General features: G+C 46.5%; 1 protein-coding gene across 1 annotated transcript in view; it reads left to right on the top strand.

Moving 5' to 3' along the window:
• Positions 1-1,963: 1,963 nt before the first annotated feature.
• LOC134015771 (fas-binding factor 1 homolog) overlaps positions 1,964-14,398 on the top strand; it is a 47,413-nt gene continuing 34,978 nt past the window's right edge. The window contains exons 1-15 of the mRNA XM_062455312.1: positions 1,964-2,045; positions 2,618-3,131; positions 3,736-3,763; positions 3,875-3,916; positions 4,103-4,160; positions 4,289-4,349; positions 7,760-7,810; positions 8,138-8,261; positions 8,928-9,002; positions 11,656-11,793; positions 11,943-12,087; positions 12,248-12,387; positions 12,467-12,560; positions 12,822-13,300; positions 14,103-14,149. Coding sequence (XP_062311296.1) covers positions 3,129-3,131; positions 3,736-3,763; positions 3,875-3,916; positions 4,103-4,160; positions 4,289-4,349; positions 7,760-7,810; positions 8,138-8,261; positions 8,928-9,002; positions 11,656-11,793; positions 11,943-12,087; positions 12,248-12,387; positions 12,467-12,560; positions 12,822-13,300; positions 14,103-14,149 — 1,485 coding nt within the window. The 5' untranslated portion in view covers positions 1,964-2,045; positions 2,618-3,128. The remainder of the gene's footprint in view (positions 2,046-2,617; positions 3,132-3,735; positions 3,764-3,874; positions 3,917-4,102; positions 4,161-4,288; positions 4,350-7,759; positions 7,811-8,137; positions 8,262-8,927; positions 9,003-11,655; positions 11,794-11,942; positions 12,088-12,247; positions 12,388-12,466; positions 12,561-12,821; positions 13,301-14,102; positions 14,150-14,398) is intronic.

The following is a 14,398-nucleotide window of genomic DNA, read 5'->3' as shown; positions in this document are numbered from 1 at the left end:
CTACCTCCAGAGGGTCGGACTCTGGTCAGACTCATTCTTCCTTCTGTACAGCCCCAGGCATTTCAAAATCCTTAATGTACGCATACTTATTACAGTGTCATTCACCGTGCTCAATAAAAGCAGAATCTTGCCATGTCTCAGCCCAAGCATGAAGTAAAACTTAACCAAGTCTTGTAAATGAGCCATGTTTCTCAATTTGTCCCTTCTCTGCACACCGGATACGAACTATTGAAATGACGTTATAACAAGATAAATATGTTTCTTGTTATAACGTGATAAGTTTGTATCACGTTATAACGTGAAAATAAGTTTGTATCACGTTATCACATAAAAATAACTTGTTATAACATGATAAACATCTTGCATTATATCACGTTATAACGTGATACTGATCCGTTTTTCTTTTTCTGCTGTGGCACCAATTAGTGTTGTTTTTGGCGGCCTGTTTTAATTTTAGTTTAGACTAGTCTTTGTGTCAAGCTGTCATTTTAGTTTTTATTCGTTTTAGTCACGTTCATACTCTTTTTAGTCTAGTCAAGTTTCAGTCGACTAAAAGTCATGGCTTTTTCGTCTTATTTTAGTCAGACTTATTCATTACTATTTTCGTCTAGTTTTAGTCGACGGAAACTGATGACATTTAGTCTAGTTTAAGTCAATGAAAATAGTATTTTAGTCTCTTTTAATTCAAAACAGAAGTAGTCTAAGCAGTAATCTCGGGAGGCATGTTAATGCCAAAACCATTTGTTTAAATGTATGTATTGGTCTAGAATAATGTATTCAAAGTTATGTTGTTAATGTCAAATTCAGTTCAGTGTGATTACTATGTCAATGACAAAACTAGCTACAGTATTTGGACAACAAGGGATGCTTAGTACACATGCAGTCAGTCAGGTAGGAACTAAGGACCCACTTTACACTCTCTCACAAACAAACACACACACACTAGTCACACACATTTGTCTCAGTCGTTTTAAGCTCCAGAGGCTAACGTTTAAAGCTGAAGTCTAAAGCTAACGTTATAATGAGACACATTAACCACAGCCTCATGAGTTGGCTAATAATAATAACGCCCCCCCCCCCCCCCATGTTAATTAACACCCTCTCTCATTTGTAAAGGCTTTGTAGAACAAAAGGCGACTTTAAAAAAATCTAAAACCTAACCCTTTTTAGGGGTGCTCAACCCTAAATTTAATCTCAGCACCACTAAAAATGATAATAATAATTTTAAATAAAATTTATATATTGTTTATTATTTGATGCTGGTAGTTCATGAAGAAAGGGACATTCTTAGTTTTTTCATTCATTCAACATTTTGCATAATAATACATACATGTATTAATTGTTATCCAGTGAAATTAGGGATTTATATTAGCAAGGGGGTTTAGCACTTTTGCAAGGCACTGTATTCATGTCACATTCTCATTGGGGGCAGAGCACCCCTAAAGGTCTGATCCTAGAATTGCCCCTGTGTTAAACACTATTGACTTCTGCTAAAAAAGAAGTTCAACGTAAGTCAGCCTATTAATATAAATAGCCTACAGTATCCTCCAACCAGCGGTGGCGCCAACACCCAGGCTACACGTGAAAAGAGGGTTGAGAGAGTTCCGGTGTTGCACTGAAAGCTGTGACCTATCAGAAACTGACCGCAGCTGCACATCGTCTGCCCGTGCGTGTAAAATATTTTGAAGTTAAACTCCTTTATTAAGCAGTTACAGTGGCGTTACATATTCTGACAACTTACCCAATGTGCTGGTCCATTAAATATTTAGTTCTTTCTTTTCTTTACAGTAGAATATGATTATTTAAAGTTTTAAATGTAGGTGTAGTGTAAGGTTTTAGGTAGGTTATTACAAATGTAACTCGTGCATACAGTCAGAAATAAATACCTGTTTAGAAACATTTCAGAGAAAATGTACCTTAATATATTTTACATTTAGTCATTTTACATTTTATTTACTTTCAGATAATCATATGTTACTACCGCGAATAATCATGCAGTCACAGTTTCTGATGGGTCACAGCTTTCGGTGCAACACCGGTTTCAGGTAGCCTGGTCCTAACCAGACTCTCGTACATTGCATTTGTAGAGAGAGTCTGGCCTCGCTCCAATGACAAGCGTTGACTTCCTTGTAGGCGGGTACTCTGTTGAAGTTTAAAACTATTGGATCTGCCCAGAGCCACTCTGATCTGCCATAACCAATCGCTAGCGTTCGCCTTAGCCAATTCCTTCACTGTAACAGAGCTAGCTGCCGTAACTGGAAAATCAAACTGTTCCCGAACCCCATGGGGAGGAGGGCCACAACATCATGGCCACCAACAAAACTCAGCAAAACTTGTTCTTGCTCCGGCTTTAGCTGTTGGATATTCGGCAGCGTTGCCACAACTGACCGAATGGCTTTGCTCGCATCTTTCTCCGCCGCCATTACGGAACTACAACACAAACTAGCGCACGACATCAACGTCATCGTTCTCAGCCACTCCCTCCGTTCGCTGATTCGCCGGTAGAAAATCAACCTGAAAAATCTGACTTACGTACCTCATGGCCAGACCTATGTACAGAAGCAAAAATAAAATTGAGCGGAAGTACATAGGAGGGCAGAGCCAGGCTAGGTTTCAGGGGCCTGAGGAGAGAATACTGCAGTTGGACCCTCTTGTGAAAAAATATGTTCGTGAATCTCATTATGAACTACTTTACCCATAATTCCCTTCGCGATCTAAACAGACTGAATGTTGAAGAAGCTGCACAGGCGCATGAGGTGGATTTTGATTCGATCGACTATATGTAGAGCTTGATCGCTGCTGAGTCTGGGTAGATGTAGAGCTAAATGGTAGACGACAAGCCGGAGAAGCAGTTAATTAGAGCTACCTATCAATAGTTATAGAAACTTGTACCCGGCGAAACTGTCCGGCTCAAACTGTGAGCACAAATTCAAATGGTTTAGCTGGCTAATAATACGCTTTACTGTTTAATGCTGAACACATACGATAAACGAATAGGCTATGTGATACATTTTGAGCGTCAAGATACCTAAATCTAATTAGCGACAGAGGAGTCATACCCTCAAGCTGTGTGGTTACCCATAGTGATGGTGACGCTGCCTGAAGTATTTAGCTGAGAAAACAACAACATGGTAAGTGCTCGCTGAAGTTCGTTGCATGCTTTCATGGTTTATGTGGACTCCTTTATAACTAGACTCGTACTATGCCCTGTATTAGGCTGTTTAAAACAGCCGGAGCTGGCCTTATATAAATAGTGATTTTAATCTCGACATGCGCCAGACCCTGGACATGATAGTACAGTATCAACAAGTCTACAGAATTCTCCGGGCATCCGCCTGTGGGGGGGGGGGGGGGGAGCTGAGACCAGTTGTACTGTCAGAGGAGCCAGTTACATTAAACATTAGGGTTGTCATATAGTTTTCTTCACTGCACTAACAGGCAATATAATTATTCAGACTCTACATTAATGGGGGGCCACAAGGGGGTCCAAGCAGGGCTGGACTGGGACAAAAAAATGGCCCTGGCATTTTTGCTCAGACCAGCCCACCACAATCGGTCGACGGAGGGGTGGAGACTGTTCAGAGATGTGATTGGGCCAGCCCAGTGTCAGTATGGAAAATGAACCAATGGGCCGCTGTCCCTGCTTCATAGGCCGGTCGTTGGCCAATTTTAAGTTTATAACCCCCCCCCCCCCCCCCCAATGTTAATTAACACCCTCTCTCCTGCCTTTTGCAGACTTCCAGGTTGAAGAAAGGCCCGATAAGTAAGTTGTAATGTACCGGTCAACGTACTGAGTGGTTAAACGTAGCCCGAACCAAGCGTACAGTATCTATCCAATAACGCTCAAGTTAATCTAACATCGTATCCACCTCAGGTTCAATTGATGACATGCTGGGAGATCTCCTTGCAGATGAGGGTCTGTAAATTGTTGCTTGTCCTGTAATGTAGTAAAGCCATGACTGTGATGGAGGAATCCAGTAGTTATTCTGGGATGGCACAATTATCAACATAGTTTTTTACTTGCAAAGTGTGTTAAACTGCTGAATGAGGGTATTTATAACCCCCTGGCTACACCATGACAGTAGCTGCTTGTCTGTTCCAGGATACCAAGTCAGTTCTCGGAGCCCTGGATCCTCTCTATACGCACGCAGGGGGAAATGGTACTACATTTACATTACGAATACATTTCATGATTACTCCCACCTGGCCCTCCTGGCTGCAACACTCCTTAAACAGGTCTGATATTTATATTAGGGATAGGGTCTAACCCATCTTTTATGCTTCCCAGCTCACTACTGGATGACGACTTCTTCAGCAAACTGGCTGAGGAGGTGGCAAATGATGATGTGGTAAGTCGACGGGACATCGTTTAAAGGTGACATGACATGAAAACTTCACTTTAGGAGGTTATTTAACATTAATATGAGTTCCCCTAGCCTGCCTTTGGTCCCCCAGTGGCTCGAATTTTCGATAGGTGTAAACCAAGCCCTGGGTGTTCTTCTCCGCCTTTCAGAAAATGAAAGCTCAATTGCTCTGTTTGAAAACCTCCTCTTTGTTACGTCACAAGGAGGAAGGTTACCTCCCCTCTCTCTACTTTGCCCGCCCAGAGAATCTGGCCCGCCCATAAGAAACTGAGCTACGACCGTGCAAGTGTTTTTATCCTCGAGAGACATCATGGCTTGCAAACGAACGAAGCATTACATTTGCTCAGTTTGGATGTACAAAGGAAAACAAAAATCTTTTTACAGTTCGTTCATCCGAGCCTCTGAAGACCCAGTATCTTAATTTTATTTTCTCTGGAAATGCGCCTACACAACTTCTGTTGTAGGCGCATTTGTTTTGTATGTCTGCGTCAAACACTTCGGCCACGACTGTTTCCTCAACTTGAGCTAATACAAAACTGGCCTTGCTGAAATCAAATTCTGGATCAGTACTAATTCTCCTTCGTCCAGCTACTAACCTCGGACAAGTAAGTTAACTAACGCTATATCATTTTGTAGCTTAACTGTATATGGTTACCTAGCTTGCTACCCTTAGAATGTGGCTGTAACATTAGCTCTGCAGCTAACAGCTGAGTTACTGTCGCTAATGGAAAGGTAGATAGCATCAAGTATGTGTGTGAATACACATGCTGTAACGTGAGTGTTGTACACTTCTTTGTTATTTGGATAACCGTTCTGCTGTTGGTCTTATGGCGCACGCGATATCCGCCTTTCCCCTCATTGAAATGACTGAGTGTGTACCTCTGCAAACCAGGGTTATCAGATGAGAATGGGCAAATTCGAGGCATCTTACAGCAACGGGCTACAGCCATTGCGATACATCCATTGTAAACATTAGCGCATGGTGCCGCCCCTCCGCTCCTCATTAGCATTTAAAGCTACAGACACCAAAACAGCGCATTCTGAGGAAAGCTCCTTGTGGGACTGCTAGTAGTGGCTGTAATTCTGCACCAAGGCTGAATTTCGGGAAAGAGACTTCTGATACAGTATTAGGGGACCACTAAAGGCCGAATTATACTTCTCCGACTCCGTTACGGACAGACGGACGGACGGACGGAGTCGGACGGATTGGTTGAATTTATAGTACTCCGAAGGCTGTGGGTGCTGAAAACAATTCACTGCCAGAAGAGTGGGTGGTGTATTTACCTAGGTTATCGAGAAGTCGGAGCAAATGTACAAATTATCCGTTTCATCAATAAAATACGCACATTTTCAGCAACTACACTGCCCATTTCTCGTCCCATTTTAATTCAGATGCTGATTTACATGTACTGTTTAGCTGAAATATGAATTGTGAAAAGTTACAGCAATGGCGGTCAAAGGATTCGGTTCGTCTTGTTGGTCACGGCCATATCTATGGTCACGGCAACCCCGCCCCTGACGCAAGCGGTTCTTAATACGGACCAATCACAGCCAAGGGGTATCCGTAAAATGACGGACGGACGGATAGTCAGGAAAATCAGGAGGCGCACGTAGAGCTCTCCGAGGGGCTCTGAGAGGGCACGGAGAGGGTGTTCCTTGACGGAGAGGGCGTTACCTGTCTCTGTCTCCGTAAAAACGCAGAAGTATAAATCGGCCTTTAGGCCTATATAAAAGCATCCAAAAACAGCATGTCATGTCACCTTTAAGGGAGGGAAAGGGTAGACAGAGAGCAGTAAGCAGGGTCTTACCCTCTGGTGTCCCAGGGACATGGTCTTACCCTCTGGTGTCCCAGGGACATGGTCTTACCCTCTGGTGTCCCAGGGACATGGTCCTACCCTCTGGTGTCCCAGGGACATGGTCTTACCCTCTGGTGTCCCAGGGACATGGTCCTACCCTCTGGTGTCCCAGGGACATGGTCTTACCCTCTGGTGTCCCAGGGACATGGTCTTACCCTCTGGTGTCCCAGGGACATGGTCTTACCCTCTGGTGTCCCAGGGACATGGTCCTACCCTCTGGTGTCCCAGGGACATGGTCCTACCCTCTGGTGTCCCAGGGACATGGTCCTACCCTCTGGTGTCCCAGGGACATGGTCCTACCCTCTGGTGTCCCAGGGACATGGTCCTACCCTCTGGTGTCCCAGGGACATGGTCCTACCCTCTGGTGTCCCAGGGACATGGTCTTACCCTCTGGTGTCCCAGGGACATGGTCTTACCCTCTGGTGTCCCAGGGACATGGTCCTACCCTCTGGTGTCCCAGGGACATGGTATTACCCTCTGGTGTCCCAGGGACATGGTCCTACCCTCTGGTGTCCCAGGGACATGGTCCTACCCTCTGGTGTCCCAGGGACATGGTATTACCCTCTGGTGTCCCAGGGACATGGTCTTACCCTCTGGTGTCCCAGGGACATGGTCCTACCCTCTGGTGTCCCAGGGACATGGTCTTACCCTCTGGTGTCCCAGGGACATGGTCTTACCCTCTGGTGTCCCAGGGACATGGTCCTACCCTCTGGTGTCCCAGGGACATGGTCCTACCCTCTGGTGTCCCAGGGACATGGTCCTACCCTCTGGTGTCCCAGGGACATGGTCTTACCCTCTGGTGTCCCAGGGACATGGTCCTACCCTCTGGTGTCCCAGGGACATGGTCTTACCCTCTGGTGTCCCAGGGACATGGTCCTACCCTCTGGTGTCCCAGGGACATGGTCCTACCCTCTGGTGTCCCAGGGACATGGTATTACCCTCTGGTGTCCCAGGGACATGGTCCTACCCTCTGGTGTCCCAGGGACATGGTCCTACCCTCTGGTGTCCCAGGGACATGGTCCTACCCTCTGGTGTCCCAGGGACATGGTCCTACCCTCTGGTGTCCCAGGGACATGGTATTACCCTCTGGTGTCCCAGGGACATGGTCCTACCCTCTGGTGTCCCAGGGACATGGTCCTACCCTCTGGTGTCCCAGGGACATGGTCCTACCGTCTGGTGTCCCAGGGACATGGTCCTACCCTCTGGTGTCCCAGGGACATGGTCTTACCGTCTGGTGTCCCAGGGACATGGTCCTACCCTCTGGTGTCCCAGGGACATGGTCTTACCCTCTGGTGTCCCAGGGACATGGTATTACCCTCTGGTGTCCCAGGGACATGGTCCTACCGTCTGGTGTCCCAGGGACATGGTCCTACCCTCTGGTGTCCCAGGGACATGGTCCTACCCTCTGGTGTCCCAGGGACATGGTCCTACCCTCTGGTGTCCCAGGGACATGGTCCTACCCTCTGGTGTCCCAGGGACATGGTCTTACCCTCTGGTGTCCCAGGGACATGGTTTAACCATCTCCTTCTCCTCTTCCAGGACTCTGATGTGTCTGAAGCTGATCCAATGGCTCTGCTGGAGAGTATGAAAGTAATCATGGTAGCACACACACACGAGCATTCACACGCACACACACTGAAGGATGTTCTCACAAAACTGCTGACGTTACAAGACATTTAAGTGTTGGGAGTCAGGTGGCTGAGCGGTTAGGGAATCGGGCTATAAGGTTGCCGGTTCAATTCCCGGCCGTGCAAAATGATGTGTCCTTGGGCAAGGCACTTCACCCTACTTGCCTCGGGGGGAATGTCCCTGTACTTACTGTAAGTCGCTCTGGATAAGAGCTTCTGCTAAATGACTAAATGTAATGTAAATGTAAGTGTGTGTTTTTGGGAAGCTGCAGCTGTGTGTGCTCCTCAGGACATGGATGATATGGACGCTGACCTGTTCAAACCAAAGAAGAAGCCGAGTTCAGCTCCAGCTCAGAGCTGTGGAGGAGCCCAGGCGGAGCCTGCTAAACCAAACACAACCTCCAGGGGGCCAGGTGGGTTCTGAGTCCCATAGGGCCCAGACAGCCCGTCATATGTGTGTGATGAGCACTAGCTGTGTTAATGCTAGCTGTGTTGGTGTTATCTGTGTTAGTGATAAGTACTAGCTGTGTTAATGCTAGTTGTGTTGGTGCTAGCTGTGTTAGCGATGAGTACTAGCTGTGTTGGTGCTAGCAGTGTTGGTGTTAGCTGTGTTAGTGCTAGCTGTTTTGGTGCAAGCTGTGTTAGTGATTAGTATTAGCTGTGTTGGTGCTAGCTGTGTTGGTGCTAGCTGTGTTAATGCTATCTGTGTTAGTGTTAGCTGTGGTAGGGATGAGTGCTAGCTGTGTTGGTGCTAGCTGTGTTAATGCTATCTGTGTTAGTGTTAGCTGTGGTAGGGATGAGTGCTAGCTGTGTTGGTGCTAGCTGTGTTGGTGCTAGCTGTGTTGGTGCTAGCTGTGTTGGTGCTAGCTGTGTTAATGCTATCTGTGTTAGTGTTAGCTGTGGTAGGGATGAGTGCTAGCTGTGTTGGTGCTAGCTGTGTTGGTGCTAGCTGTGTTGGTGCTAGCTGTGTTGGTGCTAGCTGTGTTAATGCTATCTGTGTTAGTGTTACCTGTGGTAGGGATGAGTGCTAGCTGTGTTGGTGCTAGCTGTGTTGATTATCTGAGATTATCTCTTTCAAGAAGAGGCCCTGGGGGTGAAACCTGGTTCTGCCCCAGCATCGACGGCACGGGGCTACAAGAAGTTCAGCTTCACTGGTGAGCATATTCTGATTGACTAACTGTTGTGTGTCTCCCCACTAGGGCTGTCCCAACTCAGTCGACTAGTCGATTGTTTGGTCGATATGCTCTTGATCGACTAAGATTTTTTTTAGTCGAGCTGCCGGTGTTACTATTTTCCCTTTCGTTAATTTGCGTTTTGTTTTTTGCCCACAGCACATAAGCACAATTGTAGCTGTCAGCCTAAACTCTACCATACTTTGTCTACAATTGCTGTTATTAATCCTTTAGGCAAAATGGCAAATAAATCTGTGGTATGGAAGCATTTTATCAAAGTACCGGGTGACTCAAAACATGTTGAATGCACTCTGCCAACAACGGTTTATAATAGTTTGACGTCGAATATGATGTAGCCTACCACTTGAAAACCATAAATTGGCCATCGGATTATTATTTTACAGTGTGTAGCATAAAGGCTCGGCATAAGATTTTTATGTTTCGCGAACAAAAGTTTTAGTCTATGTTTGCTTATGCTGTGGTACTGTAGGTCTAACCATCTGCATTTTATTTTGAACAACAGCCTAGTTCTCTATTTGAGAGACCGCACGCTTTCAGCAATTATGTTGGCTTTGGATGTGCTAAATTGTTAGACTCTTGTTACTAGTCAAATAGCTATAGTTCATACGTGTGTATAATCAAAGACATCAGAATCAGAATTTGGTTTATTCGCCATGTATGTTATACATGATGTTATACATGTTGCAAGATTGCAGGTTTATACCCTATATTGTTATGTAGTTTACAATTTGAATAATCTATGTTAAAGATATCACATCCAAATCGAATCATTATCTTCCCCAACAACAAAATCTTTCTCTGTTCTACCGTTCCCCACTTGTCTTCTACGTAAATTTGCATGCTGCACTTTCAAGCAGTGATCAGCGCGCTCTGATGATTTGCATGTTAAACAAACAATATTATGAATATGTAGTACATTGTAAGAGATAATAAATAATAACCAATCAGGCATTTTTATTATATCGGCATTGGGTAACAACAGGACTCGTGACACAAGGCTTATTATTAGTAGCCTAATAGCAAATTTGATATCTGAATCTGGAATGTCCAGCAGCTACATTGAGTCAGATCAGGAAAAATGTTTGTACCTTTATGTTTGTCTAGTTGTCAATCTCCCTTCTTACATATGTATTTGTTTCAGATTATCTCTTAAAACAGTGAGGTAAAACATCACACAAAATGGTTTGATGAAAAAAATTGTGACATTTATAGAAGAAAAAAAACGTTTCAAATTTATATTAGTCGATTTTCAGAAGTGTTTAGTCGAGTCTTGGTCGACCTAAGAAAATCTCAGTCGGGGACAGCCCTAGTCCCCACCAGTGTTGTATCGTGACGAAGTAGAAATACTACGTTACTGTACTTAAGTCGTTTTTTTGGATATCTGTACTTTACTTTACTACTTATATTTCTGTTTACTTTTACTTCGCTACATTTTGCAAAGAAAACTGATACTTTTACTCCGATACATTTCCCCTGAAACCTTCGTTACTCGTTACAAAATCAAATCATCTTTAGAAAAAAAATGAATCATAAGAGGGATGAGTCCAACGTCGGGGACTGTGGTAGAACACAGACTGCAAGCAGGTTTGGCGAATCAGTGGTCCTAGCGCACGTTAATGCACCCCGCCCCCTTAGTTACTGTTGCTACGTCTTTTGAACTCGTTCATGCACAACACTGTCTGTGTCAGTGATTCTTTTTGGAGTAATATCTCCGCGATATCCTCCAGAACAGATCAAGGCAAAATGGACTGCAATATGCGCAGTGGAAGGATATATCCAAAACATTAAGATCAACAACAAAGGGGACACAACAATAATCGAAGCAAAAGCATACAGGTCTCAAAAAAAAAATTTGAAACCCCACGACCTCTTCATTAAATGCCCCCAGCACAACCTTGTAGAGCTAGACTAGTCATGTTCTTTCACCTCTGGATATATCTGTATATAATATTTCAAGCTAGCTAATAACCTACAAAGATTATTATTATTCTTTATTCCAGCATTTACTTGTACTTTTACTTTCAATACTTAAGTACATTTAATATCAGAAAAATACTTTTGATACTTAAGTACAGTAAAGATCAGATACTTTAAGACTTTTACTCAAGTAGTTTTCTAAAAGGTTACTTTTACTTGAGTCATTTTCCAGCAAGGTATTTTTACTTTTACTCAAGTATGGATTTTGGGTACTTTATACACCATTGGTCCCCACCTCATTCACTGGTGAGCATATTCTGATTGACTGTGTGTCCCCACCGCATCGCACTGATAGTAGAGTGACATTGCGTCTTAAACACTGGAAAAAATGTCTCCTCATTGCTGCAATGCTTAAGAGGATGATGATGGTGATGAAGGTCTTGGCCAGACACCTGACACTAAAGGTACAGAGCCCTCAAGTGGATTTGATGGGTCCTTTACATAAGTTCACACTGCCAGGGGTCAAAGGGCACTTGTAAATACCTTAAACACAGATTAAATAAGTTTAGAACTCTGTGGAGTTTAGAACTGTGTGCAGTCTAGAACAGTCTAACAGTGAAATCCTTGTAGAGATAGATCCTCAGTAACTATCCCACCAGAACTGCTGTCATGGTAACCGTGCTTCTCCTCTCCCCAGACTTGGACGACCCCTTGGCTGACCTACTGGACGACCTGCCGCTGGAGTCTCCAGAGGAGCAGAGCAGAACCAGAGGGGCTGCTGGTCCAGAGGGGGCCCTGCTGTCAGCCCCAAATGCCGCCGCCAGGAAGGAGACTGGTGGGTTTATCACTGGAGAAAAAACAACCTGTCAGTTTGCTGCTACTCTGATGGACTCATGTCCTAGAGGATCTGCATCTTACTCACATTCTACTGTGTTTACAGTCTGAGTAGGATGCAGACTTATCTAGTTGTCCCGTTTTCTGCAGCTCCAGCAAAGCAGCTGTCTAGGAAACGTGAGGAGCTGATGTTTGAGGATGACGAGGATGACTTGATGTTTGCGCTGGGTTTTGGAGAGAGTCCCAAGGAGAGCCCCATGAAGAAGGAGAGGGTCCTCATACCAAGGAAGGAAAGGTAGGCCTCAAGCCAGGCTAGGCTAGGCTAGGTAGGCCAGGCTAGGTAGGCCTCAAGCTAGGCTAGGCTAGGCTTGGTAGGCCAGGCTAGGTTAGGAAGGACCAGAGGTATAAGTTCATTAAAGCTGAAACTGCACATATGAAGATGATGTGTGCTCCAGCAGCGATCCCCAGCAACGTGCACGCACCAGGCTGGACGAGATCCTTGGGCGAGGCACCTCCCCACGCCTGCTAGAGCGCCCCCCTACAGGCGAGAGGAAGGAACAGCAGGACAGGCAGGGGAAGACTCCCAGCTCTAAAGGTACCATCGAGATGACTCTTTAGCATCTTAGCTTAGTATAAATGCAAGCTGTTTGCTGAACAGGGGGATTCTGTTTCAGACCCATTACTGGAGGAGGACTTGATGTTTGGCTCATACCAGCCCACCCTGGCCTCCACCCCCGAGGGCCGCCAGTCACGCAGACAGTCTGTCCGGTAAGCTGGCCCCCCTGCACACAGTAATTCTTAGTGCCAGGGGAATGCTGGAGTTCACCCTCTGTCTACACCACCAAAGCACACGATATCAGTCAGGATAACCCTACCCTTCCATTTATACCTCCACAGCACAGGATATGTCAGGGTAACCCTACCCTTCCATTTATACCACAGCACAGGATATCAGTCAGGATAACCCTACCCTTCCATTTACAACAACACCACAACACCTCCTGTCTGTAAGGTGCTCTTGTCTTCCAGATTCTCCACAGAGGATGTGAGCGCCTCGTCTCCTGAGAAGAAGTGTAAAACGTCCACCACTCCCTCCACCTCTCCGCCCCTTTCCCATGCCGCTGCAGACTGGCTCGGCCTGAAGGTGGAGGACAGCGCTGGGGGAGGAGAGGAGGACCCTGCATCTGCACCTCCCTCATCTGAGAGGAACAACCTGTCTGCTCCCGCAACCGAGCCAACCGTAGAGGTGTCAGGGCCAAACCCCATCATCCCAACCCCCTCTGCTACCTCCTCTAAGCAACCTCAAGCTGAGGCCAGTCACAGGAAGGAGGAAGATGATTGGCTTGCAGGGGCTTTAAACAATAAGAAGTTTCAGGTGACACAGTCAAGAAAGCAGAGAAGCTGGCAGGAGGAGATCCTGGGTCTAGGGGAGCCCTGCCCCCCTCCCCCCGCCCAGCCTGGCCCCCCTTATCCCTTGGCCTCCGACCGAGAGCTCCCATCCAGATCTGGTGAGTGACCCTGATCTACGAACAGCCACTGTGTCTGGTTCATCATGTCTAAAATCTCTACCGGTCCATGTCTGATATCCACAATCAACCCGTCACACTCTCTACACCTCAGATCCCCCCTCTCTACCAGACTCTCTGCTGTTACAATGATTTTCCTAGACTGACACACAGACTCTCTCCACCTGTAGAAACCAACCCATCAGCCACAACCTTGCCCCAGCCCCAACCTCAGCCCCAACCTCAGCCCCAACCTCAGCCCCAACCTCAGCCCCAACCCCAGAATCCCCAGCCTCAGCCCCAGCAGCCTCAGCAGCCCCAGCCTCAGCCCCAACCCCAGCAGCCCCAACCTCAGCCCCAGCAGCCCCAGCCTCAGCAGCTCCAACCTCAGCCCCAACCCCATCATCCTCAGCCTCAGCCCCAGCCCCAAGTTCAGCCCCTGCAGCCCCAACCTCAGCCTCAACCCAAACCCCAGCATCCCCCTCCCTTGCAGGATTCCCGGGACCCTGGATGGCCCAGTCAAGCCCAGCTCCCCCCCTCCTACTCTGGCCAACCGTGGCAGGTTGCTATGATGCCTGGCTGTAAGTGGTGTAGGTACTCAAACAGAGCAGAGCTGTCTACATCAGTCATCACCTCTATGATAACTCCCCTCCATAATCACTTCCATTATCACATCTATCATAATTCCCCTCCATCATCACTTCCATCATCACCTCTATCATAACTCCCTTCTCATCATATCACCTCTAATTTTTATTATATGTTGTCATGATGCTGATTGTCCAGTTTGTGTTTTGCTCCTCAGTTCCTCTGCACAGCCAAGACCAGCGTGCACCTGCAGCCCTAACCCAGGTACGTAGGCTGTGGCACAGTAGAGCTAGCTACGGTAGCACAGTAGCGCTAGCTACGGTACATTTACATTTAGTCATTTAGCAGACGCTCTTATCCAGAGCGACTTACAGTAAGTACAGGGACATTCCCCCGAGGCAAGTAGGGTGAAGTGCCTTGCCCTTTTGTGTCGTTGTGTCCTTGGGCACATGACGTTGTGCCCAAGGACACAACGTCATGTGGCATGGCCGGGAATCGAACCAGCGACCTTCT

Source organism: Osmerus eperlanus, chromosome 2, assembly GCF_963692335.1.
Source record: "Osmerus eperlanus chromosome 2, fOsmEpe2.1, whole genome shotgun sequence".
In the NCBI taxonomy this organism is placed as follows: Eukaryota; Metazoa; Chordata; class Actinopteri; order Osmeriformes; family Osmeridae; genus Osmerus; species Osmerus eperlanus.
This window is presented reverse-complemented; position numbering and strand designations above follow the sequence as displayed.